The following is a 27384-nucleotide window of genomic DNA, read 5'->3' on the forward strand; positions in this document are numbered from 1 at the left end:
TTCCCCATGCAAATAAAACTTTTATTAATAAAAGTATTATTTTTATAATCATTTTAAAAAATAATAAAAAATAATCTCCGTTGTGCTGTAATTAGTAGAGATAACGAGATTGCAACTGCGGAGTTTCAATGCAAACCTAAAAATAAATAAAAAAATTATTGTATTTCAAATTAAATTGCAGTAAAGATAGTCAATCTATAACAAATAAATAGTAAACTATAAGTTGGTACAGAAAATAAAAGCAACACAAAACATTTATAATTTAGTAATAAACTAAAAGGCAATTGTAATATTAATCTATAACTTGAATTCCTTTATAAAAAATTTAGAATATCATAAATCAAAAAAACGAAATTCAGGCTAATTGTTAACATATATTATATTTTAAAGTAAAAAATAATAAAAACATTATATTTAAAAAATTATGAAATAATATATAAATTTTAAAAATATAAAAAAATAAAGTATTACTGATAAAAGCAATCCAATAATTATGAATTTATAATAAATTATAACTACAAAGTAAATATTATGAACTATAACAATTTAAATTGATCTAAATTACTTTTATAAATTGAAAAACATATTTATTCGAAATTAAATAAGAACTAAATAAATGAATATTCTTTCGTAGTATAAACTTATAACTTTTGAAGACAACAGGATTCTTTTAAATTAATCTTATGATAATAAAATGAATTACAAAATCAAAGTTTTTAAATTTCAAGCTAAAAACTAACAAGCAAACTAAAAATAGATTTTTAAAAAAGAATACAAAAATATAGGTGAAAAATTTATTTAGTGAGTAGATATTTAAGAAAAGATTAATATACATATATATAATATATATAGTATCTAAACTTTAATAAATAAAATTAAAATTCCACAATCACACCGCTATGACGTAAAGCCATAACCCTTACTTTTAAGCAAAATTTAAAAAATCTCTTTAATATAATTAATAGCATGATAAAACAAAACGTAAATATACGTCAAGATAGTCGCCGATTCTAAAGCGAGTCTCCAAAAGCTTCAGATTATCGTCGGGAGTTCGCCGGCCGACTATAATAGTGCCAATTTCTTTCATCATCATGTGCCCTCTGGCCGTGGGATACACGCAAGAAAAGTTAATTCTAGTATGCTTCCTACGAGATTCAGGTTCAATGGATTTAATTAGAGTTCCAAGTTCTTTAAGTGACGCGTCCATCCTACGTTTAAAGTTATGAAAAAGGTTATTTAAACCTTAATGCAAACGCACCAAGTATGCATGTTCAATTCTAAATCTTCCGGGACTTTTCCATGCTGATATGACTCGATTCTATTTTTTTTTTAAAAAATTATTTAATTAAAAAAATTTTCAAAGTAAAATAAAATAACACACCTGTGATGGTTATTATACTTCGGAAATACTCTAAGAAGAAAAGGACATGTCTTTTAAATAAAAATTTATTAATAAAGTGTAACAAAAAAAATATGATAAATAAACTAAAGAAAAATTTAGGTATAAAGAATGTGGTTCCCGTTAAAAAATAAAAAGTACTTCATCTCTATTAACACGTAAGCTTGGCGCCTTAGATCTGTCCATCTTCTGAACTGTATATGGTGTAAGTCACAAAAGAATGAGATTAAACGGCGTTTACAAAAAAAAAAAAAAAAAAAAAAGGAAGTTAAATTTCAGTTAAAAAATCTCTACAACTAACTTTCTTCTGTGGGCAACGCTCCTGTTTCAGTAGTGTCAAGCACTTTTATTTCGTTTATTATCTCATTTACTGTGTTACTATCATCTGCGCGTTTCACACTCTCCTTAACGTTATGTGCTTTTGAATCTTGCCTAGATGTTTTATCTTCCTTGACTTTGGAAGAACGCTTTTCATCGTGGGTAGCACCGCCGTGTTTCTCATCCTTAGAGAATTTGGGTTTTTCTTCTTTTCTGTGTTTACTTTCTCTTAACTCTTTATCAGCTTTAGAATAACGAGAATCCTCTTTGTCACCAGTATTCCTTTTAACAGGTTGTGCTTCTTCAGACCTTGAGCTTATTCTTTCTTTTTTCGGTTCTCCCATCTTATAAAAAGCAAAAACAAATGTTAAACTCGAAACCCAAAGCCTCAGTGGAACAAAAAATCTGTGCTTGGCTACTTTGAGGCATAACGTTATTAGCACGTGCGATAATAACACTTTCCGTATCCTTAACGCTGCTGTTTACTGTAAAATGGGACTTTACATTAATGGTGTTATTAAAATCAACTAATGCTTAATTATAAAAAGTTAAGAAGCGCTATCCTTTTATCATAATAAATGCAGGAGAACAAGAATTTCTCTTCTAAGTAAACCAAAGTATCAAAGATTGTTAGTTTAGGTACTTTTGGTTCTACTTTTGTTTAAAAGAGTTGCAATTTTTTTTTTAAGCCGTGATAGTTTAAAACTATATATATATTAACAGAGCAAAAATGGAATTACTCTAATCTAAAAGGAAAAGGGTAGTAAAAAATATATATGCCTACTATATTTTTTTTCGTAGGTTTAAAATGTGGTTTTCATCAGCTGATATTTCACCGAACAAATTTTTTTAACTTCTATTTTTTTGCATTATGAGAAGAAAATTAGTTCGGCTCTTATAATTTATTTTACCTTTTGCAGTAGAGTTTGTGCTTCCAGGCCATTAAGGCCAGTTAAGGTCAAGGGAAACTCTCCAAGCAGGCCCAAGGACCCTCCCCGGGTAGGCATCTAAAAAACAGTTATGTTTTGCCCTAAATGGTTGTGCTGGATACCTCTAATAGAATTTGAGGACGAGATTAAATACGCAACTATCAGAGGCCTAAAAAGTAAGTCGTGTCGTTGGGAAATGAACCACCGAGCTTCGACCACAACTCTTCACGGAGCAATGGATATTGACTTCAATAATAACTCATTGGACTACTACCGCAGAATTCATTACGCTACACTGGCGGAGTTGGTCAATTCAAGGCGCATACTAGCAGGGAAGCATAAGCTGTGTAAGGTCGTACAATCATACAGAATAACGGAGCTTGTTGCGCAAGAACGTCACTCTCTTTGCGCACAATGGCGGTTAAGTACGTTGCCGCCATCACAATAACGCCGTGGTGTCGCCTCCGCAACCAATTATTAATGAGAGTATCAATTTTTTCGCTGACCTAAGTCCTTGCAGTGTTGGTTTTCATGCCCCATTTCGCCATAAGCTTGGAGTGTCTCAAGATAACGCAGCTTATGCAGTTGCGTAGATTGCTGTGTCATCGGCATAATGTGCGATGTGCGTGGTCTGACTCCCAGCTTGTGATAGCTAGTATATATAGCGCAAACAGATGACACAGTGCCCACACGAAAGCAAAACTACAACCGCATTATAACGACTAGAGGGATTGTAGATGTCTCAGTTACGCAGGTTGTGCGTAATACCGTGTCGGAGGCGATTTCAAATTTTTTCGTCTGAGCTCTTTGACCGTTATGCCACGAATTGTTTATTCAACGAGATTTAATAGCAGATGCATCGTAAAGTAGCTGTCATTCAAAATTTAAAACCTTAATACACACAACTATTCACTCTATAAAAGCGCAAGCAGTAGGCGCAGCACACGGTCTCGGGAATTTTGCCGTTTGCCGTTTGCCGAAGTGGAATGATCGGGTGACAGATGCTGGGGGGTAGGTGGGCTGGGCCGTCTTTGATGGTGCAATGGCCATTTAAATGACTTTAAGATCAAGTTAAATGGCTTAATCACTACCTTCAATAACCTTAATAAAATTCCTTTGATGGCATTAGAGCCTAATATCAATAGGTTCAAGACAAAGAAATATTTCTAGCTAGTTAACAATAGCTTGTATGCGGGTCAAGCCTTTTAAAGTTGAGATTATTACACGTGTATTCTCGTAATATAACGACTTTCGTTAGGGGAGACCTTTTCGGTTACTTTGTGCCTCACCTTCCTCTCGCAGCGATGGGTTTGAGCTTTCTTACCTTAAATTTATTATAATTTTATACCTGTATTTTTCTAAAAGTTAGTTATCAATGCTTATTTTATATTAAATATGATTAAATTCGTTTAATTTTTATTTTTATTCGTAGAGATTATAGTTTTCATACTATAACACCTTTAATTTTACAGTTGTCCTGTATACAGTTAGTTTTACTTTACTTATTTTAAAGGTAAACCCAGAGGTATTCGAACAGGCCGTAAGTTAAAAAATATTCGTCGTAAAAATCGTTGGCATGATAAGGACTATAAAAAAAGAAATCAGTTATCGACTTTAAAAGCCAACCCATTTGATGGTGCTTCCCATGCCAAAGGCATAGTTGTAGACAAAATGTTGTATATTTTATATGTACTTATTTCTTCAGTTTACGTATTTATTTAATACTTCAGAGGAGTTGAGGCTAAGCAGCCCAATTCAGCAATCAGGAAATGCGTCCGAGTCCACCTGATCAAAAATGGAAAGAAAATCACTGCCTTTGTGCCTAACGACGGTTGCTTAGAGTATCTGGATGATAACGATAACGTGTTAGTCGCGGGTTTCGGGCGTTCTGGTCACGCTGTGGGTGATCTTCCTGGCGTACGTTTTAAGGTCGTTAAAGTGGCTGGAGTCTCCTTAAAAGCGCTATACCTGGTATACCTTTACAAATTTATTTTTTTTTTTAATAATTTTTTTTTAGGGAAAGAAAGAAAAACCTCGGAACTAAGAGCTTTCTTTATAAATCATAAATAATAAACACTTATTTCAGAGGACTTTCAATTTTAAATATAACTTTTAGACTTTGCGCAGGTGATAACGTATTATGACTTTGTTATTTATAATTTAACCTGGCTAGAATTTTATATCTTACAAAATTTTCCTTTTTGTATATTTTTTAATTTTAGTTTAGTGTTTACATAAAATAGATAAAAAGTTTTTAAGGGTAAAAATTAGTTTAATAATATTTTATTTGTGGAGAATTCTGTTTTGTATGGAATTTTTTCCTATAATATTCAGCTTAATAACTTTGGCGTCTTTATCATATAAAGGGTGTAATTTGTATAGATGAAAATAAGCAGCCCCCAGACTATGTGGTTAGTCGCTGTCACTCAAGTTCAGGTCCGAGTCCAGAGCTATGATAATCCATTAAAAGTAAATTTATATTAAGTAAAGCATCAATTACATCCATCCGATTCGCCAGCTTCAGATGTTATTTGTTGAGTAACTTCCTATTATAAAGTGAAGTTAAGTTTTAAAAAAAATAATGCATCTCGTGTAAGATTTACTTTCTTGACTAGATTGTGGGCGTCGGGCTGTTCCGGTTCTTCCCCCGACCAAGAAAGATTATCAGAAGAAGATAAATCGAAATTATCCTCGTCATCTTTGGGCTGGCCTTCAAGATTTTTCTCTTTAAACAAAGCGACTTTGCTTTTACTAAGTTCAGAAGGATTAATTAAATCTACTCGCAGGTCGTTAGAAAATTTAAACAAAAATTGGAAAAGTGGTGACCCTCCTTTCGCTTCATAGCAACACGAGAACGCTTAGCCCCTTCTGACGACTTTTTAACTTCTATTGTTCTCTTTAACGGTTTTTGGGGCGTACTTAGATAAGATCCGCTCGTCCTGTACAAAAATTAAAAAAAAGAGTATTTATAAAAAAAAACGGAAAAGTCCAGGGAAAAAGTGGTCAACAACCTAAAGCTATTAAGACAGATATTTTACTATTAAAAAGTATAATAGTAAAGTAATGGACTTTCGTATTTATTATAAAAAATCCAAAACCTGCCCCCTCCAGCGGCCTTTACGATGTTCAAGGGGGAATCACCATAAGATACTAACTTACTCTCGACATCTACCTCAAGGGCAGAAGCTAATAAAGAATTAAACAATAGAACAGTGTGTATCACCTTCTCGGTGTCTTTTATGTTTTAAAAAAAATTTGGAAAGTGATCTTTCTAAAGTAAATATTTGTTTAACAGGGTCAAATATTAAAACACAATCTTTTTCGGAATTAGAAAGGTTCCCCGAATATATACTTGTTCCGACGGCGCCTTGCTATAGGTCAAATAATATTTAAGGAGAATTTAGTTCGAACAGGTAAAGTTAAAATAAAAAGAGTTAAACCTGAGAGTTTGGAATTTCTACCGTGACACTCTTTTCTCTTATTTTTACGGTTGAAGATTTTTCAAGAATGATTGAGGCAGGCTTAAAATCAACTAAATAATTAAATATTTATACCGATGTAGCCCATATAGAAAAACTAATAAAAAGATTACAGTGGAAACTGCAGTAGCTGAAGGCTTTATCTTTAAAACTTTTACCGAGTAAAATTCTATAAGGTTTATTCCGAGTAATACTAGAATCCATACCACAGAGAAGTGGTGTATATGAACCCCGCTATTAACCCCGTCGCTGTTATAGTTACAAGGTAAAAACATTTCTTTTTCACGAATTTTCCATGCATGTGTACTCCTACATAATACCAAAAACCAGCTTGTTACGCAGAACCAACTGCAGTGACTCAGAAGTGTCCAAAGCTTTTAAATACATGAGGGCAGCTACCCTCACTGTCTTAATCTTCCGTTGATTTGAGTGTACATACTCGTGAGCGTTGAACCTTAGAAGGCGCCACACCACCATTTCTAAAGTTTGAGGGTGCTGTGCTCCAAGCGTATTTAAATGCAAAGCATTTAATTAACATAACTTTATAATTTATTATACACAATATCCTAGTTCTGGAACCTACATAATAAAAGAGTCAAATAACCGTAAATAAGAATTACAGTTTTATTTTGCGTAAAGAAACTCTGTGGTTAACAAGTGGATATACTTCGTAAAACATGTTAACGCCATTGAACTTTACTGACTATGCAGTAATAGCATTTTAAAATGGTGCAAAGGGGGAGTAGTACAGCACTAAGTAATAGTTTGGTAGTTGCACATGCTAAATACTAATAAAGTTGCTAGTAGGCAAAGCGGTGCGTTTGTTCTCCTAAAAATGTGCGCATATGATCAAAGTTGGATTTAGAAGACCTGAAAATGGTGAGTTTCTGTTAAAAAACACGTAAGTTGTTTAGAAAAATTAGAAAATAAAACACCACATAGGCATAGAATTTTTGTCAACAACAATTACTTTAAGAAAAGTATTTGTGCGCACTAAAGATACGAATGAATCTGATCCAGTCGATGTGAGAAAAACGGTGGATTACTTAAGTACTTAAATATTGGCGCTCTTTCTTAAACTATTATAAATTTGTCAATCTCTTATTTTTACACTATGCCAAGGGCCTCATCGCGGCTGCCTTGGTCGAGTAGAGGCGAGAGAGAGAATTTGCGACTAGCAGAACCATAAAGAGTGCTTTCTTCTAAGAGTTTGAGAAGGGAAAAAGAAGCTTTCTCTGTTGTATTATCAGGTGAATTTTTCCACGGAACATAAGCCGAATAAAGAGTTAGAGACGTTTTCTTATAGAGATATGTGCTATTATAAGGCACCGCCCTAGGAGAATGTTAATTAACGCCAAATTCCATTTATTGTTAACAAAAGCTCGAAAGTTATTCCGGGATCTGAGAAAGAGTAGTTTAGAAAGATAGCACTTGAGGTTCCAATAAGCCTAAATGTTAATGTCGAGGTTAGCGAAGTTATCTAACTGGATACTTTAGCATTTGAAAGATGCATCTTATTTAAAAACCCATGGTAAACTATTATAAATGCAGACAAATGGGCCATTTAGCCAGGTTTCGAGACGACATGAAAGGATTCTCAAGTTGCGATTTTTGTGAATAATTGAATCAATTAGGGCTAGATCCGAAAGAACGATTAAAGTACAGTGTAGGAAGGTCGAAGCGGGTCAGTTTTTTTAAAAGTACCTTAAAAATAAAATACAAGCTATATAAATACATCATTAGAGACCTCAGAGCCTTCTTATACCATGTTCAAGTTTATAGACTTGGCGGGGATAACTCTATGTATGCCCAGCACAGATTTAAACCGGCACCAGATAATTGGCTAGTAGGTATCATGTTTTGGTCAAGATGACTGAAAAGCGAAAAATTATAAATAGCATAAGAAAGGAATGAAATACAATGTCAAATTAAAGATTGGGTTGCTCATAATAACGTGCTCGACACAATGACGCTACTTAAAAAGCCGTAGATTTATTATGCCAAGACTTATGGCAAAACGCGAGCTTCAACAGGAACAAGGCGGGAAAAATCACCGGTCATGCGTAGTTCCAACAGAAAAGCACATTGGTGACTCCGTGTTAGTTCGAGGTTGTTTGCCAGCGTCAGAGATTTCTCAAAATTTTCTGGGATCATGCTGTGCAAGAAAATTATCTTCAAAACTTGGTAACCAGTGCGGTGCCCCGGCGAGTGCGATTAATCGGTAACAGTTTTACCTTAACGCAGGACAGGGCCCTAAACACATCACTCGGGCGAGCAAAACGTTCTTGGCAAGCAAATAAAGAGGAAGGCACCATCCAAATAATGGCGTGACCTAAAGTCCGGACTTTAATTCAATCGAAAAATAATGGGATGAACTAGATAGGAATTTCAGGAAAAATGTGACATCAACGGAAATTTGGTATCCAGCAGGAAACGTTGAAAAAATTGGTAGAAAGGATGCCGAGATTAATGCGCGCAATTATTGCATGCATGGGGGGATTTTTTAAGGCGACTAAAATTTTATTTTTTGCTATTGTACGTAGTCTTGTAAATACGATTTTGCTGTAATATGTATAACTGTTTACTAGGGAATTCGCTACAAGTAATATTTTATCTGGCTTGATTAAATTGCACCAAGAAATACATCTTTTATCAACTTTTACAGTTGTTCATTCTTCCGTGAGCGATAGTGTATATATTAAGCTTCCCCCTATAGATGGGAGCGTTTAGTTAAGAAGGTTTGGCTGATGTTTTGTAGTAATAGTCGTCTCTTTTGGTGGTAACCTTTCTTGTTTTTTTTTCACACTAGGTTAAATGGCCTAGTCTCCTCTCCGGTCCCTAGGGATGGTCATAATATTCCTTTGAGAGAGTAATCCTGGAGGGCAATAAACCCCCAACCCTTCGAGAAGGAAAATACAGTTTAAATACACATATATATATATATAGAAATGAAATTATCCAAGGTAAAAACCTACAAGGTTTCATCTTTTTAAAGTTCTACTTAAATAGAACAAACTATTTACTTTTCCCTAGCTGGAGGTTATATACGCCAAATAGTATCTTAAGCTCAAATTTTTTAAGAACCGCGCTATCGTGAGAGTAAACATAGTCTACAAAACATATGGATGTACATTTTTCTTATAAAACAGAAATAAAGGAAGACTGGTCGGTCCCTAGGAGGCCCTTGAGTCTAGTTACTCGTGGCATCTCACTTGATGGTGGTATTTAGAGGTTTTCCACCACCTTAGACCTAATGAAAGGAGTGCGGTTTGGTATACACCTACGCTTCTCCATAGTCCTTCGGAGCAGTTATGAGGCCCCCTCGGAGCGATAAGGGCACCACTACCAACAGATCAGGACTGAGCTCTCTGTAACAGCTTAACTACGGAAGCCTTCGGGATCGGGAGTTCTCGTCGTTGCTCAGCGTTTAAGAGCATTAACGGACATACTCAAGGTCGTGGGTTCGAGTTATACCGACACAACCCTCCTTTTTCGTTTTCGAAAGTTGCGTGTATAACCTTGTCCTTATAAACCCTGATAACCTGCGCTCGACTTCATATTACCGACCAAATTTTTGGAAAAATAAAAAGAGTGAAGTCAGTCGCTCTTCTCGCGCGTCCGTGCCTTTTTCGTTTTTTGTTGGCTGTAGTCTCCAGTCCGTAGGTCTAATTTGATCTGTTTCGTAAAAAATTGGTAGCATTGCAGTTATAGATTTTATTTCACAGAGCTAGAGCTAATCTTCTAAAACGTTACCTTATAGCAATTAGTTTTCCAAAAGTGGTTTTTAGTAATTATCTAGTTAATAAAACATATTTTTGATTACCAAAGGTTTTATTTTAAAAGACTCAAGGCCACCCCTAGTTCTTCGCATTGCGAAGTAGACTTTTTAACTTTAAAGCCTGAGGGAAGATAGTTATTCAGATGGATTGGGTCTGAATCTGGATCTGTATAATAAGCGCTATACTCATATACCAATTTTAAAAGGGCAATTCTGATTTTTAAAGGTTCAGTATAAAAGGCAGAGAATGTGAAGGCTGCGACTGCTAAACAGTGTAATGAGAGGGTAACGCAAGGGGCTCAGGTTGTAAAAGGTTACAGCGCCAATTGAAATCGGTTGTAGTTGCAGTCGACAAAAAGTAAAAACCTAAAAGCTTAGTCATCGTCAACTCCCCTAATAAGTATTTTGGAGAAGAAAAAGGTTAACAGTTTAACAAGCACTGGGAATTTAAGAAAGGTGTGCTACGGTCGTGGAAAGCCTTTGCTGACTTGAAGTTAAAGCGAAAATACACAAATATTACTTAGATTTTGGTACACTTAGAAAAGTCGGTAACTACGACGAGCAAAGTCATATGTTATATATAATTTTCCTATAGTAGATGCTGGGAAAATATAGAAAGTACAAGTAAATCCTATCTCTTAAAGTGAACCAATTTTTATCAGTACTTGATTGTAAAGAACTATTGTTTCCGCCCAGTGAGGTTATGTCCCGCTTCTCTACACACAGTTAATACCGCTCATACTAAAACTAACTGGGGATTTAAAAAAACCGTGTACGCTAAGGCTCAGCAAAAAGCTTTTTTGACAGTCTAATAGTGCACAACATAAATAATTTTTTTAAAAAAATTAAATGATCAACATCAGTAAATTACAAAAGCTGTATGCAAAAAAACTGACAACTCTCAACGTGATAGTCATAAGAAATAACGAGCATCTATTAACTGTTATTTTATTATTGAATAGGGTTGGCAAAGAAGTAACTTTTTTTAGGTAAAATCACATCTAAATTATAGATGTTTCCCACGACGATGTTTTTTCCATCTTTTCAGGTATAATTCTTTGGCCCGTAGGCTCTAAAAAGTATATACTTAATAAAGAACACCAAACAAAAGCAAGACCAAACATTAGCAGAGAGTTTTTTCTTAACATTTTCTCGAACTTCCCTTAAGGTGGGCTGAAAGTAATAGAAGGGGTGAACAAATATTTTAGTATTAAAAAAAGTAGACTTAAAAATAAAAAATAAACTTTTGGTGCCAGCTTTATTAAGCCCAGCTTTTGAAATATTTTGGCTACGGACGGTATAATAGCAAGAGACAAGAAAATTCTTAGAGGGGAAAATAACTATATACGGAATATTAATTTCTTTATAAAAAAACAGATATAAGAATATGTAAACTCCTACCTTGTGGGCGGTAAGTGCTATCACGAATGTGCTACTACCTTCAGGAAGCCAAGAAATTTCTTTAACGTGAATTCCTTTCTACCGTGTTAGAAATAAAATACAACCAAAGAATTTTTTAAATATCCAATATGCTTTAGTATATATAGTTTTTCTTTTTTACGCACTGATTCTAAAAGTCCCTCCACATCAACACCTGATTTTACAAGCACGTAAAAGCCGGTCAAGGAAATAATGTCGAGTATTATATAGGTTCCAATAGCTAGAAACCCATAGTGCTTCATTAAAGCTTTAATTTTAGAACTCAAACTATTAGAGGATACAGAGTTTGCGACTTCTCCGGAAAGCGTTCTTTTTTCAACTTTTGAAGCAAAAGCATTCAGTAAATACCGATTGAGAATATTGTTGTTATGTTCTTTATTTAAAAAAAATATCAAGACATCGATAATAGGTCAGGGGAGTTAAAAAGAAGTTAAGTGAATGGATTATACCATATTGTAAGTAACTAAAAAGAGAATTTTCGAAGCACTTTTTTTCTTTACCAGGATAAATATAAAGGCGGGAGTGACAAAATTCTCTGCGTAAGGATTGATAAAAAGGATTATTACATAAACATATATTTCCTTGGGAAAACTTTAAGTAGGGAAAAACATGCCGGTAGTACGAAGTTAAAGGTTTTTTTGCCAGACGAAAAGTGTTTTGAAAAACTGCAATGGGATTAGCACAAAGTATCATAATGTGACAATGGGCTGCTTTTAGCCCTAAAATTTTTAGGTAGCGCGGCTTTGCCACTTATTACTATAAAGTTGTTTAAAATTAAGGGCTTTAAGAATACTTTAAATACGCTCTTGTGGAAACGTCGCTTCAATGCATAGTAGTGCTTATTACTACAAACTAAAGTAGAAAATATGGTAAATAATTAAGAGCTAGGAATCATTATTTTTATTTAAAGATTTGTAAAACAGTGTCGCCTAATCTTTTTGTGTAACAAAGAAAAGGACAAGGTTTTACACTTTTATTTAAGGTCAGCACATAATTTTGTTGCTACAACGAGTGTATGGTTCCTAAAGCGAATAGCTTGCTTAGGAAGAAAGCAAGGGGCAAACCCATCAAATTAATATAAGTGCAAGGTAAAATATATTTTAACACTATTTCTAACTAAACTTGCCCAGCACATAACCCAGGTGAGCACACATTTTGTTGTCTAAGCTTTTCTTTTTAATAGAATTATTGAGATCACACTTATAACAAAGCTATATATTAGCTTATTTCCGGTCTTTCATAACCATTTAGGAAATTAGTTTAGGGGATGAAGAAACGTAAGCAATATTTCTTACCGTTTTAAACCCACACTTTTCCTAAATTATCTCATCGAATTTGATATCACACTTGTATAGTGTAAACTGTCATCTACGGCTATATAGTAGTTATGGATACGCATGCTTATTATTGTCTTTCTGCTCGAAAATTAAAAGACGAATCATATATAAGGGGTGTAATATATATATCCTTTATATTTTTAATCGACTGCTTACAGGGTGCTACCTGCTTAAGTTCATTCATAGCAAAGTTTATATCCTTAGTTATCCTACTAAGCCAAGCGCTACTTAAGGGGGTAGAAAATCAATCTATCAAGTCTTAAATCACACCCTTTCTTACCTTACTAAATGATTTCACTTTAACTTTCGTTTCGCTGTATTCAGTTCATCATCTATTATTAGTAATAACCAATTGGATTCTTAATCTGTCGAGATTACCGCAACTTCTAAAGAGGACGCCTTGAGTTGGGCGCGGATTAACCGTTATAAAGTTACATGAGCTCAACACTCATCCTTACCCTTATGACGAATAAGTTGTTAAGAACTCCTTTATCACCAAATTGTAGTAGCTCAGGCCAAGGGCGGGGGACCCTGTTTAGGTCCCAGGTCTCCTTGAAGTTGGCTCCCAAGCGAGCTCAGAAATTAAGGGTTTATCTCTTGCCCGACCCCTCTTTGGTCCTGGAGACTCCATGAACTTCACTGCCTGAGTTCTGCCCATTTAAGGTAGGCGTCCACTTTTTGGAGGATCGGAAAGCCAAAAGATAAAGAAAACGCAATATTTTTGACTTTGAAAATATTTTAAGGGGTCAGACGACTATACAAAAGATGCTTTAAAAGGTGATTCTACTAGAATTTGTTCATAGGAAAGTTGCAGCGACGGGAAACGAACCCTCGAAATGAGGTTGCGCGACAACGCTCTTACTGAGCTACGGTGACATCTCACATTTTCGGTCGATTAATAAAGTATACAACTCTTGTTATATCCGAAAGTTTTTAATGTCTTACTGTCTTTAGTTTTAGTGCGAGCATGCTTATAACGTTTAAAAATTTGTAAGATTGAGGTTAAAGACGCGACCATCAAAACTGGAAAAGAGAGCCACGTCGGTGGATATCGAATTCAAGGCCTTGAGTTTGCTCAACGATGCTCTTAACTGCTGATTTACGACCACAATTCTCGATCCCGAATATGATGGTTTTACGTATTTAACCTGTTACATTCCTCGTGGTTAGTATATTTGTAGTAAATGGCCAGGTTTTACTATATGAAGTTGTGCTAATATTTGCCTAATGACATTTATGATATTTAGAGACTCCGCAACATTTTTTAAATAAGTATATGTAAATGACTGGCAGTCTAAGAAGTAACAAGTTTTTTATAAAGTACTATAAATAGGTAACTGAAAAGGAGAAGTTCGTTATGAAGAGGATCTGATACTACTCCATTCTATAAAACGTCATTATAATGTAACAGGTTAAATACGTAAAACCATTATCCCGGGATCGAGAATTGTGGTCGTAGCTCAGCGGTTAAATGCAGTGACCCGCAGAGACTCTCTTTCCGGTCTGTGATGACCGTGTATATAACCGCGTCCTCATATATTCTAATATATCACTTAATTGTTAGTCCTATTTAACTTGCGTCAATATTAAAGCTCTGTTTTTTTGTTTTTTAACCTCTTTCTTCCTAACATCTTGTGGCCAGTATATTATAAATTATCTTTACTTCTGTTAAGTCTTTTCTTCTGTTATTACCTTTCTTAATATTACTTAAATCTTACTTGTTCTTATTTTTTTATTATTATTTATCTCTACCTTACGTTACTTTTCCATCTTGGTAGAATATTACGATTCAAACTATAACACACATTACTGAGTAGTAAGAGGGTTGTAAGTACCCGGAGTGTTTCTTTTGATTATACTGGTGAATATATTTTTCAATAACTGATAGAACTTTTTTGGATATAACCCTTCGTCACTTAAGCGCCCTGTTTCATTTGTTTTGGAATGTTATAGTATTCAGGTTATTTGTTAGATCTGTCATTAGAAGATTAGTTACTGAAAAAAAAAAACCTTTTATAACCCAAGTTATAGAATATTATGAAGATATAAAGTGCAAAATTAACCAAAATTATCTTAATAAAAACTCAAAAGCTTTTTAACAATGATAAATAAGGCAAGCTAGAGACTAAAAATAATAGATAAGCAGATAATATTAAAAAACAACTGTTATTAAAAATAAGCTGTAAGAATAAATAAAGAACAAGTGAGAGTTAAAGCAATACAGTCAAGAACATAACCAACCGGCGCTATATTATGAATATAATATAACCTGAAGCCCTCCCAATAGTTGGGGGGCCTGTTATATACCCATCCTGGCGAAAAATAAGACCTCGTGCCTGCAAAATTAGGTACTAAACACAGATTCTCAGGACTATATTGTAACCCTGCCATGGTTAACAGTTGACTTGTCTTTGGAGATTATAAACTACTCTTTTTTATCTGCTTCCTGCATTGAATAAATATAGGTTAGTGGTGCAAAGCTCCATTCTAGTTAATACATACATTTCATTTCCGGGTCTTGAAGATGAGGTGATCTCGTGACGTTCTATCTTACGGCTACCTCCGTTGCGTTGTTAATGTCTTGTTTAACTTTTTTTTTTGGTGTTATTAAAGTATTATAATATCTCATTGCTTACGGTTAAAAAAAAATTAAAACCCCTAAGTAGTAGCACTCGTGTCTAGGAGAATTGATACAAAGAGCTAACGAGATCAGCTAATGAGCCCATTAACATATTTTTTTATGATAATAATAATCTAATACTCATAATATCCTTTCCGACTCCTATAATCATTTTTTTCAATTTTAATGTAATGAACGTTATCTTTTGCTGCGCCTTAAGGGTGTATTATTTTAGTTATAGGTGAATATTTATCTTCAGATATCAGTTTTTTTATCTGTTTTTTTGGGTGTTGAGTTCTATGTAGACTTGAATTGCCGCTGTTTCTGTCTTACTCCTGTTATAACAAGTTTATTTACACTTTATTTCTTATTTTGAGCAGGGCAGGGTAAGTCAGCTGTTTATTGTAAAGTCATTATATGGGTAAAGTACTGTCTTTTTTTGGTTATTATTAATTACCTTCTACCAGCATGCCCAGCTAAAAATTTAGGAACTGAAGGATTTAGTGGAATCGTATATACTCTTAATCACTGGAAAACTAGCAAAAATTCTTCATTGTAAGTAGCGAACTGTAGCATGAAGCCTGAAAAGTTATAAAAACCACAAAAACTTAGTAAAATCCCTAACAAGCTCGTTAACGTGGTCTTATATATTTTTGAATTTTACTTTCCTACCGGCATTTCATCCTTCACTTGTCTTGCTATATTTTAGTGAGCTAACTTTAAATGAAGACTTTTATGGCTAGGCAAAGGTGCAAACAAAAGTGATAAATGAATGTTTTTAAAAGGGTGTAGATCCAAGATTGGGGACGGAAATGATTTTATTATATACCAGCATCACTGGCTTAGAGAACAACTTTAGCACAATGCGTAAATCCAATGCTGATGTTTTCTTCCATGACGCTCATAACCATTTAACAAAAATTTGTGGTCCTCGGATAATAAATACATTTTCTAAAAAAAATAGCAGTTTGTTTTATATAACCCCTTTTAAATAATAAATACTAAAGAAAAATGTCGGTATTTTTCCATTTAAATTAATCAATATACCGCTATTCGCATAGGTGCTAATAAATTAAGTGGTGGTTAACAGATTCCGTTAATGCGCTATGGGAGGTTAAGTATTGTTTTTGATAAAAAAAATTAAAAAATTATTATTATATACCAATGGAAACAAGAGAGAATAAAAAATTTTTTTTTAAATATGAATTGTGTTTTGAATAATATCGGAGTTAATTGAGCCTTAGAGAGTGCATTATAATTTTTTTTTAAATTTTGGTGCACCTACCTAACAAATTTGGTAAGGTAAGTAAATCTTTAGCAAGACGTAAGTTTTGTTTAATGTTGTTTTAAGTTAATTCTTTTTCCAACTTTAATTTCTTTAAATTTTATTAGGGTCTACATATTATTTCTATTTTTTGTTATTAAAGTGTTTTACGCCTTCGAGGATTAAACATAACCAGGCCCCGGCAGTTATAAATGAAGACACCTAGCAGTTATGTGATTTCAACCTTTAGAACATGTAATTCCCCTTCAAGTTGGAATACGCAATCAAAGAAACCAAGATAAAAATAGAGTCTTTTAAACCTAGAAGACAACATTTAAATTAAAAGGCTTTAAAAGTTCGACTCCTATGGTAATAGTAATATGATTAATGTTATGATAAATTAACAAAATTAATGCAGCATAAAAATTGACATAAGTAAGATTATTTTTTAGTTTCTACGTAAATAAGTAAGGCAAAAAATTATATAGTTGTTCTAATATACATATTAAAAGAAGTACCTTGAGGTTAAATAAAACTACATTAAAACTTTTACTTACCAAAGATATTATTTTGTAAGCCAGAAGAGGCATTTCATTAAAAATAGACGTATTCATGTTAATGTCAATAAAGATCGCTTTGGCGAATATTTGCACGAAGAGACCGTTTACATTTTCTAGTTCATTTAATATTAATGGTAAAAAATATGAGTTTTATTAGTCATTCATATTATCCTGCTCTTTAGCTGCAACTTCCTAATTAAATATTTGAAGGCCTTGGGTGTGCTCTGAATACTAAACAATACTTGCTAAGGTTATCGTGTAACCTTTTTGTTGGCCCTTAAAATTCTTTTTCCCAACATTGCAGTGTATAAGTGTTACTTTCATTCTATTAACAGACCTACATTTTTTAATAAAACTGATAAGTGATTGATATTAGTAAAATGGATCCAAAGAACTTTGTTACCGAAAATGTAACAATTTTAAATGCGTAACTTACTAATTCTAAATATAAACTATAAAGGAATCAAGTCCATATTATTTGGACAGCCATTGGATAGCTCAACCTGAAAGGTTTTTTCCTATATAGTTGTGTTTTCGAGCGAGCTAGGCAATATTATGTAAGATTTGTTAAGTTATTTCTCATTTAATTTGGTTAGATTTTACAGCTGCTGCTTTAAAACTTCACACTTTATAACCTAATATTTCTATGAAGGGTAATCATTAATCCGTTACTTTTGGCTTATTGTTATAATAGTTTCCTTAACGTAAGCGAAACAAGATAATTTATGGGGTGAACTTGTAAGAAGAGTAGCTGTAAATAATTTGAAACCACATCCCATTCATTTGTGCAGGGGCCGTAGGCTAGCCCTATAATAACAGGGTTACTTATATTTTTTTACTAGTGCAGACTCATAAATAAGAATTTTTCAGTTAGAGTTTGTGACTTAGACTTAACGCTTTCGGTATTTAAATTTGTAAAACAGCTATACTTGTTTGCTTGTTCACTAAGAACTGGAAAAATGACAGTTTTCTTTTTTTTAAAGGGAGACTAATAGAAAGTCATTAAAAGATCACCTTTACAAAAGAAAGTGTAGTTATAAGGCTCTGATAAAAACTTAGATAAAATTGATTTAAACTGAATATAACTAAAATTACGGGATTATGTGCTATTTTTAATGAAATTACCAACTTATCTTTTATGGATGCAGCTCTAATCTTGATCCTGTTGCAAACTGCGTAGTAGAAGCTCGAATAATTCACTGTTTGAATGAGCTATTAGTGGCGGAGCAGATAATTAAATCTTTAATACTAATAAATTTTGAACTTTAAATAAATGAACTTAATTGTTAGTTTGTTTAAAAAAAAATTATTTTTTATACTCTTACTTTTAATCAAAACTTTTTTTTTGCTGAAAAGTTGCCCTCCGCTAAAGGTAAACATTTTAGTTGACAGCGCCTCACGAATATTATTACTTGTCATAAAGTTACTAAATATACCCATAATTTTTTCCAAACGAAATAAGAAATTTAAGAAGATATGGAGCTACACATAATCAAGCCCATTAATTTTGGCCTCCGTTGCGAACCAATAAATTTTTACAGCTGTACCCCATTTCCCAAGTGTTGATTTCACAAGCTATAAAAACTTTTCAATATAAACAAGCAAAAATATATAAAATAGGTATATTATAAACAGAAATAAGCACTTTAACATTTCGTTATAAAACTTAAGCTGTTTAAGGAGCACAATATGTACTGGCTATAAAACTAACAAAAGAAAAAAAAAGGGCGTATAGCGCACTAAAATTCTCCTTTGTATCGGTGTCCTTTATGAGTTAGCCCATATAACAGTTGATAATTTATTTTTTAGGTGGCTGCGCCTATATACTTGGCATTGAACAAGGCGACGTTATTCCCCCAAACAATAATAAATTAATAAAAAAAATTTTGCCCGAGGAAAGAACAAAATTAATATGCTACGGTTAGCAACAGCTCCCTTTAGGTAAGCGAGCTGTGCTGGACCTTCTCAGCAGCTTAAAGAAGAAGAGTGGGTTGGTACAATATTTTCAGTCAATACCTAAAGTGCAATTAAAACCCTGTCTACCTCTAAGTTAATGTTATAAAATATAAAAGTTTAATTGACTTACAGCTTATTTTCGGCTTTAAAGTTTTAAATTAGAAATTGAAGTTTTTCTAATCTTATAACTTATTGTAAAATTTATTGAAACAATGTTTAAGGCAACAATACAGTTTTGGCTTTGAAATCGTTAAAAAAAACAATTTAAATGTTGGTGAAACCTTTTAATGCAATAGGGGATTGTATGAGTTTTGAAAGACCAAAACTAAAGATGTTAAAAGTTTTAATATTGTTATATAGTAAAAACAGGGTTCTCGTCTCTTTTGGAATATATACCAGAAAAATAATTACTAAACTTTTAACTTCAGAAACTAGTAGGAAATAGGGTTGAAGTAGTTACAAATGGAATAACAATATAAAACACAAAACTAGGAACTGCGAACCAGAGCATAACGAACAACGCTAGAAAGGAATTTCATGTAAAGTTTGCAGTCTTTAGTAAATTCTATATAATATGAATAACTTTAAGTAAAATAAAATTATGTAAAAATTGCTCCTTAATTTTTCGTAGGGTTTAGCGCGGGTTTACAAAGAAAGATATTTGTTACTTATTCAAGTATTCAATTCAGTAAGACAGTTTTACCGAGGTAAATGTTATAGTAAATAGCGTTTAATTTTTAATTATTCTATAAAACCGAAATCTTTAACTATAATATACTCTTCATATAAAAAAATAAAAATAGGTCCCTATGTGCCTATATCTTTCCTCCTCTCTTCATTGTTTAAACCTACACAAAAGTTAACTTAAATATACAACGGAGCTATGTAAAGAGTGTAAGTTAAAAAAATTCTGATTTTGAGGTTTTCTTTGACTATTTATTAGGCTTTCAAGATCAATAATTTAGAAGAGTAAATTAAGAAAGCTTCTTTTACAGTAAACTTACAATATTTAAACTGTTTTAAACACTATTGAATATAATAATATTTAGTAGTCTTCGAATTCATCGTCAAAACGTTTCGAAAAAGTCTCCGACCCTTTTTGTGTAGACTTTTCCGTGAAAATTTCTGAGGAAACCCAGGGCCTTTGGTTTTTAATATCTTTTTGTAACAAAGTAATAAGGTTTGAAAACTAGTTTAAAAGAAGGCATATAAAAACCCGAAACTAGAGGAATTGCGTTACGAGAAATAAAAGTTTTAAGTAGAACTGAGGAGCCGTCACTGTACACAAAACGTGAATAATATGAAGTGGGATAGGTCGAGTCGCAATATTTTCGTGCTACTTTAATATCCGTGCTTTTGTATAAATACTTAATTATTACGAACTAAATAAAAAAAAAGTTTTACCTGTGCCTAACAAATGTCAGAGAAAAAAAATTTACCGAAAAAAGTTGCTTCCTCGCAGGTACGATCATGATTGTATATTTAAAAGCGAAGGTAGTAAGGTAACTTTATAAGTGGCAGCCGTCCTAAACTTAAAAGGAATTGGAGAGAGCGCACCGGTGAAAAGCATTTCATTTCGTACAATCTAAGAAGTCAAATTTTTAGAAGTCCAAGTACTGCGTTTGTGACCACGGAGACTCTCCCCTTGCAGAATTTGGAGAGACTACTCCTGACATAGGGCTTGAGTATTAGATGTTGTTAACTCAACTGAGCACCAGGAAGAGTCATTTATAAATTAATAAATTAATATCTCAAAGTGATTACTGCCCCTTTTAGAGTTTTTCTCGGTTTTAAAGCTATTACAACTTTCACGACTCTTATATATAATAGGCTTAGTAGTTATAAAGAAATTTGATATATTATGATACTTTTATTGACGGCTTTAACGAAGCGTTTTTTTGCGGAACTGATGGCAGAATTTTTTATTATTTTCAATATTGCAAGAATAAAAAGGTGATAAAAAGTATTTTTATAAATTTAAGTTTAGCTTAAAAGGGGGACCGCTTCTGAAATTCTTCTTTATTATAGAGGGAAGTTTAAGAAGTTTATAAATAATTGTATTATTTAAAGACTATGGCGAGTCAGAAAAAAAAAAGATATCAGTAATATCATGACCCTAGACTTAGTTTTGCCATAAAAATTATTAAAAAAAAAAACATGTATTGAAAGATAGCTAAAGTATTATGAAAATTAAAAAACTGTGAAAAGTTAATTTTTTTTTTTTAAGTGTACGCAATTCTATTGATTCACACAATTTCTTCTTACAATTCCTGTGCCGGTTTATGTTTTTTGTTCGCAAACTAAACTTGACTGCTCACTAAAAGAGGCGTTATTATCGATGATTGGCTCTGAGTTGGCATTTAAATTTAAGAAAACCTATTATTTATAATACAAATAATTTAGATTTTAAGTCAAGCTCTGTTGAAGAAGCTGCTAGCAGGCTAGTTATAATTATAAAGCGTCCTTCCATATATTTGGCAATATTTTGTTAATATTGAATAAAATAAACTTATTTTTTAATGAATATACTGATAAAAATATCGTAACTTATATATTACAATTTTATCTCTTGTGTATTATTTACGAATATCTACAAAACCCTGACGTTATTGACAGATGCATTTCCTGTAGAATTACTGGGGTTAGAAAAAGTAAAATATTAAAGTTTTTTCTCAATATAGTCTCTGTTTGTCAAGAAATTTTCCATTTAATAACGTTAAAAACCCTAAAAACGATAATTAGTTGGTGCCCAATATGCAGAGTATGTGGTAAAAAAAAAATTTCCTGAATTTCAACTTTTGTCGGGTGATATATAGGCAGGTTTGGATACGCTATATGTAAAAAATCTAGGTGCTCTCAACGTTTCCTTGAGAGGGCTACAGTAAGTTAATATATGGCAGTTTGTCGGTTTAAACTAGTCGCTACAGAAAAATATATATAGTTCATATTACAGGTCGCTATTAGCTTCTAGATAAGATAATAGGATATTTGCAAAATATTGTCAATGGAAGTGGAAACAACCATTAAATTTACTCAACTCCAATAAATTTTTATGGTAATAAATATTGACACAAAACGAATACCCAAATACCTGAAAATACGAAAGTAAAAAAAGACAACACTAGGGAAGCGGGGATGAACTAAAGTTGAACATTTGAGTTCTCGGTTTTGAATTAGAACGCCTAAAGAGGCAAAAGCCAAATTTTGAAATGTTCAGCAAAAATCAAAGAAACAATAAATTACGACTCTCTTCACTGTAGACATCGTATTTATAAATCCTTTCATTTTTTAAATTGTTTAGGACTCAGTATTCAATACAAATAATCATTCTTTGAGTAAATTAATACGCAACGCGTATCCAAAACTAAAGCTATTATAAATTAGTTGACAAAGATCTTGGTATATTATGTAAACAAAGCATACTAAATAAAATTTACAACTACTGAGGTTTTTAAAAAAGATAAAGCACAGCCTAATGATATTACAATAGGGTATTGCTATTAAACTAGTTTAAGACAACTTCAAATGAGAGCCTAGGCTAGTCACCGTTATTACTAACTTGACACTACTAAAGAGTACCTTCCGTATGATTGTATTTTAAATATCATATAATGCTGCTTAATTTAAGGAGAAACGAAAGGAGTAAAATATTTCCTTCTTTCTCCTTGGGTACGTACTAAAATAATCCGTTTCTTTTTTTTCGATATAAAAGCTTAAAAAATTCTCCTTTTAGCCCTATTTTTATGGGTAGTATATTTATACCGAAAAAAAAGAAAAAGTCGTTCCTTTAACTATACGTATAAAAGTTTAAGTAAAGATTCAGTATACGTGGTTACAACTTAGTACCCGTCAAGTTTTCTTTAGTATAACCTAAATTCCTCGCGAATATCAAAAGCTTTACATACAGTCTATATAATAGTCCAATGCGCTCGTAAACCTCTTTACTCTCCTTCAAAGCTAACAAAGCCCACTTGCTTCTTGCTTAAGTTCGTGAAATAAATACTTTACTCTTTTATGATTTCAGCTACTTTCTTAAGTTTTTAAAGAATAATATTCAATCATTCTTTCTTTAGATATAATATTGTGAAATTTTTGGAACCTTAAGGTATGCATGAAGAGAAAAACATATACCAGGAAAGGAACTCTTAAAAAGAAAGGCGTTCACTTTAAATATTTACTTTCGTGTAAAATGTTTAAAAAATAAAAATGAATAGTTTACTACGTTTTTTTATAATATTTAATTTAATTACCTTGTAAGATTATTCTCCTTTAATATAATATAATTTAGTGGGATATAACTAACGTTTTCAAGTTTTATTTGAGTTCATTGGAAACTAGTGCTTTTTTTTTTTTAACCACAAAATATATTAATTTTTGTTTCTTATGACCTACTTTGCTTGTTATTTAATTTACTATTATAACTTTTATTTTCAATAATTTTTATATTTTTTATGTTTTTTAGTAGACATTATTTTTTGTGAAAATAATTCTTATTGGTGTTATAAAGGGAGTTAGTCAAATTTAATTTAATAGTTAGAGTTAAATGAAAATTAAATAAAAAAGTTATTTAAAACTTTTTTTTAGTAGTTATTGTTAATATTTGCAAGAACAATACTGACGGCGACCTTATCATTAAACTATTGATCCAGGCGATGCTTTTCTAATATCTTCCGAGTCAAAACCCGAGGACTTTATATCTACTCTTTACTTTCGGAATCTTGTGTTAAACATAAATGAATATTTACTCCAACGCAACTTTACTGCCGCTTTAGATGTTTTGCAAGTGTTACTCCATTGTTATGATAAAGTTCCCGAAATTATTTGGAAAGTAAATTTTATATGTACATTCTTTCCATAATTTTTTAATAGTTCTTTCACTTTTTTTAAATTTAAATCAGTTAATTCATTATTATTTTCAATTCGTATTAATAAGTTTTTACTTAGGCAGGACTAGAAATACTAAATCGTTTTCAGAAAGAACGGCAGCAGTGTCTATTTTTCTTTCGGCGTCTTCTTTCTTTGCGTGTAGCTAACGCTGATGTATGTAAAGCTTTACTACCTATTCACTTTAAATTTTGCTTGCTTTGAAAGTTTTAAAATTTAAAATCCTCTAAATTTTATATAAGTCGAGTTATTACATATATTTGGGAAAATTATTCTTTAGACTCTTCCCTGTGGTTAGCTCTATGAGTTTTACACTAATGACTACTGTACTATTTTATATATTATAGTTATATTAAGCTAAAAAAAATTTATACTCTTTAAAATTTGTTAATTTAAGATTATATTCCGTACGAAGTTTTCCAAAATCGGTAGTACCATTTCTTAATTGTGATTCGCCAATTCTATTACTAATATATAATTATTTTTTACTATAAGCCACTTTGTAATCTTTTTTATTTAGAAGGAGACGATTATTCTAGAGATTTTCTTTTTTCATCTCTCCGAAGGTAAACCTACTATTCTCCAAAATCTGCTTTTGCTGGAGGGCTTTTCAGGAGAAATGGAAGAAGCATACGAGACGCTGCGGCCTTTTCTTACACTGGAGCCTTATTTTCAAAATCCCAAATTTCATGGTCCTTTTTTCTTTGCATTTATAGAATTGTTAGCAATTATTGTTTATTATTAAGTTCATCAACTAAAAGTTTTTAAGGGATGCTGTTAGGTCACTGCTTGTAGTTTTTTTGCTATTTTTTTTGTAAAGTCCAGCTAAAAAAGCGATAGTTTTACTTTTTGCATTCTATTTTTAAGAATTTGCTGTTAAGGAATATTTAATCTTATTTAAAGGCTATGCGGGAATGGCCTGCACATCGCTGTGGTTTACAGCTCTAAAGAAATCTTCGCAAAGTAATTACGCCAACGAAAATTCTATTTTCTCCATACTTTACAGCCTCTTCCTCTACAGAGTTACTAACTTTGCTTGGTAGGATCCAGCCTCGAGCCCTCCCCGTCTAGCACGTGGCCCTGCTCTTTCCCAGGCTGCTCCAGTCAGTCCAGTCTGGAAAGGTCGGCAGATTTGTACTTTCGCAGCGCTCTCGAGCACTTTGAAACGTGCTTTAAGTTGCCCAACGCCTACCAGAAATCTTTTGTTTTATATTATTTTCGCGTACGTTTACTTTTTTTATATTTTTAATTGTATTTTTTCCGTTATGTATTCTATACTAACTTGCATTTATTATGTGGAATTGTTTTTACTACAGAAAAAAAATTAACATAATTCCCAGAAGAAAATAACAACTAATTAAATAGTTTTTAAATTTTTTTTAAGCCGTTTTGAATGAATAAAGTACTCAATAGAGATTTTTAACAACAGTTACTTGAACACGAGAACAACAAGAATGGCATCGAAAACCTTTTGAACAAGCTCAGACGAGATGAACCGAAGGATATCTTTTGGCTGAAGTGCCTTTTTTTTATGCGTCATTGCTCTGAATACGTCAGAGATTAGATTTCTCGTAGATGCTCCATCGCGTTTCTTTTGGGGCAAGCAGGCATGGAGAGCGCCGCTGAGGCCTGCAAGATCGACTTCTTCGCATGCAACGGATCTGCCCGAGAAGACAGTCTACTAGAAGTTGTCTTCAGTTCACGTGTTCTGGAGTTGGTAGAGGAACTGCATCTTCTCAGTCCGACAGACTCTCTTTTATACTATTTCTTGGAAACAAACGCACGTTCGCTAAATTATTATTATAATTATTACTATTATTATTATTCTAATCATTATTATTATTAATATTATTATAATTATACCACCAGCACTGAGCCCCATGCTCCAGTTTGCTGTTGTTCTGAGCTTCCTTGACTACGAAAAGCACTCCTGTGGATTTTTATGGGGCAAACTAATTCAATTACTTTTGGATGCGGATCAAAAGTAATAACAGTATAACTTGTACCACTTCTCGCTTAAATATTTTTGTGGTTAAATCTATAAATGTACGCACGATCCAGACAAGTACTCAACCAGCCGGCCTGGAAAATGCGGAAAGACTGGTAACACTGGCCATTGTTAACTTTTTTTTTTCTAACTTATAAATTTGTCATTAATATCGAGGTGGCCGGAAATGAAATTTTCGTTGCCGATAGCGAACGACTTGCAAGAGTTGGCTTGTAGGGCAGCTTGTGCTTTTTACTTTTTGGGTTATTTACTTTTTGATCAAGGATTATTAAATGCAATTACGGATGATAATTATACCGTTAGGAAGCAATGACTACACGAACAAAGCATTCGAAATTTTTAAGAATTTCAAAGAAAGCCACTTTGCATTAGAAAATTGGTGCGATAAAATTCGCTTAACAAATAAAATCGACTTTTCCGTATAATAATAATATAATTAAGTTTTTATTAAGTCAACAGGTCGGTTTTTTTAAGTTCACTTGCAAGCACGACTCCGCAAATTGCAATTACTGTCACCCCCATTCACCGTAGCAAACCCTTTCGAATTTCTCTCCTTCGTATTACTGCTGTTATTGTCGTCGCTGGAGCCACTCGAAGGCGCAACTCGAGTTTTAAGCAAATTTCTAAGCAAGACATCAAGTTAGTATAAAGTAATAAATCTAACAAAGAACACCAATTATACTTAAATAAAGTTCTTTATATTATTAATGGAATCAAATTATAATTGTTCCAAACAATTATTTTCTGAATTAAATAACGTGCTACTCACAATAAAGGATTTTCGACTTTCCAAGGTCGTTTCAAAGATCCCACAGCCTCGAAACCAAACAAGTGAACTCTACATAGCTTGTTTCCGAGCACATTTGGCAAAGACATGACTGCTTGGAAAAATAAAGGTTGAATATAGCCATATTTGTCCAACAAAAAGCAAAGCATGGCCGAAATTAGCACCGACTCTACTACTAATTTGCGTAGTTCCATGTAGTCATGATCCCTAAAGTTGACCAACTTGGAACTAATTCAATAAATAAATTTTTTACACGTAACAGTAGATTGGAAATAATACTCTCCAGAAGGCTGCTCCACTTTTACCAGCTCTTTAGGATCATCTAGATGAAGATTAAAATACAAATAGGTAGTGATGACTATAACATTATACACTTCATGTTTGAAATTTTATGTCTCAGTATCAAAATAATAATTCCACAAAGAAATAATGATAGTCCATATGAGCAACGGACATAAAAGCAGTGGCGAGGTTCGTTAAAATTTAAAAACTTTAGCTACATATATACATAACAAAAGTTTTAAAAGTAGTTAACTTCAGATAAATATGTATAAGTACCAGCAATAAGCAACCTATAGAAGTAAAAAGATTGAAAGCGGCCATATCTCCCCGATCCACCTAATAT

At 32.7% G+C, this 27384-nt stretch overlaps 4 protein-coding genes and 2 long non-coding RNA genes across 9 annotated transcripts; 2 read left to right on the forward strand and 4 right to left on the reverse strand.

The window, feature by feature from the left end:
• Positions 1-2085, reverse strand: LOC135143587 (uncharacterized). Its single transcript, XM_064075482.1, has 6 exons — positions 1701-2085; positions 1541-1593; positions 1382-1431; positions 1259-1318; positions 992-1208; positions 1-136 (listed from the first exon to the last, which is right to left on the reverse strand). Exons 1-6 carry the CDS (start codon positions 2059-2061, stop codon positions 92-94), a joined length of 786 nt encoding a protein of 261 aa, XP_063931552.1. The 5' UTR covers positions 2062-2085; the 3' UTR covers positions 1-91.
• Positions 2086-3936: 1851 nt separating this feature from the next.
• On the forward strand, positions 3937-4733 carry LOC135143560 (small ribosomal subunit protein uS12-like). Its single transcript, XM_064075436.1, has 4 exons — positions 3937-3954; positions 4160-4319; positions 4377-4617; positions 4664-4733. Exons 1-4 carry the CDS (start codon positions 3951-3953, stop codon positions 4688-4690), a joined length of 432 nt encoding a protein of 143 aa, XP_063931506.1. The 5' UTR covers positions 3937-3950; the 3' UTR covers positions 4691-4733.
• Positions 4734-5878: 1145 nt separating this feature from the next.
• LOC135143591 (uncharacterized) lies at positions 5879-6341 on the reverse strand. Its single transcript, XR_010282845.1, has 3 exons — positions 6239-6341; positions 6087-6178; positions 5879-6017 (listed from the first exon to the last, which is right to left on the reverse strand). It is a non-coding gene; the product is annotated as an uncharacterized LOC135143591 (long non-coding RNA).
• Positions 6342-10835: 4494 nt separating this feature from the next.
• Positions 10836-11844, reverse strand: LOC135143592 (protein FAM210B, mitochondrial-like). The gene is made up of 6 exons (XM_064075483.1): positions 11793-11844; positions 11469-11716; positions 11305-11382; positions 11148-11243; positions 11026-11076; positions 10836-10975 (listed from the first exon to the last, which is right to left on the reverse strand). Exons 2-6 carry the CDS (start codon positions 11583-11585, stop codon positions 10910-10912), a joined length of 408 nt encoding a protein of 135 aa, XP_063931553.1. The 5' UTR covers positions 11586-11716; positions 11793-11844; the 3' UTR covers positions 10836-10909.
• An 8312-nt stretch (positions 11845-20156) lies between these two features.
• Positions 20157-20583, reverse strand: LOC135143538 (uncharacterized). Its single transcript, XR_010282828.1, has 3 exons — positions 20485-20583; positions 20297-20433; positions 20157-20238 (listed from the first exon to the last, which is right to left on the reverse strand). It is a non-coding gene; the product is annotated as an uncharacterized LOC135143538 (long non-coding RNA).
• A 2443-nt stretch (positions 20584-23026) lies between these two features.
• LOC135143570 (uncharacterized) lies at positions 23027-26597 on the forward strand. Of its 4 annotated transcripts, XM_064075452.1 has the most exons (15): positions 23027-23066; positions 23154-23264; positions 23730-23908; positions 24025-24120; positions 24485-24530; positions 24579-24656; positions 24868-24927; positions 25008-25186; positions 25394-25482; positions 25540-25748; positions 25834-25948; positions 26026-26067; positions 26129-26214; positions 26276-26351; positions 26425-26597. In XM_064075452.1, the coding sequence occupies exons 2-15, from the start codon at positions 23192-23194 to the stop codon at positions 26501-26503; spliced, it is 1407 nt and encodes a 468-aa protein (XP_063931522.1). In that variant the 5' UTR covers positions 23027-23066; positions 23154-23191; the 3' UTR covers positions 26504-26597. The 4 variants fall into 4 exon arrangements, with proteins under 4 accessions (XP_063931522.1, XP_063931520.1, XP_063931521.1 ...); XM_064075450.1 differs by having other exon boundaries at positions 24485-24656; XM_064075451.1 differs by having other exon boundaries at positions 23154-23237; positions 24485-24656.
• The last annotated feature ends 787 nt before the right edge of the window (positions 26598-27384 follow it).

This window comes from Zophobas morio, unplaced genomic scaffold (assembly GCF_036711695.1).
Source record: "Zophobas morio isolate AGI-343-1 ecotype UQ-CSIRO unplaced genomic scaffold, CSIRO_AGI_Zmor_V1 ptg000064l, whole genome shotgun sequence".
Classification (NCBI taxonomy): Eukaryota; Metazoa; Arthropoda; class Insecta; order Coleoptera; family Tenebrionidae; genus Zophobas; species Zophobas morio.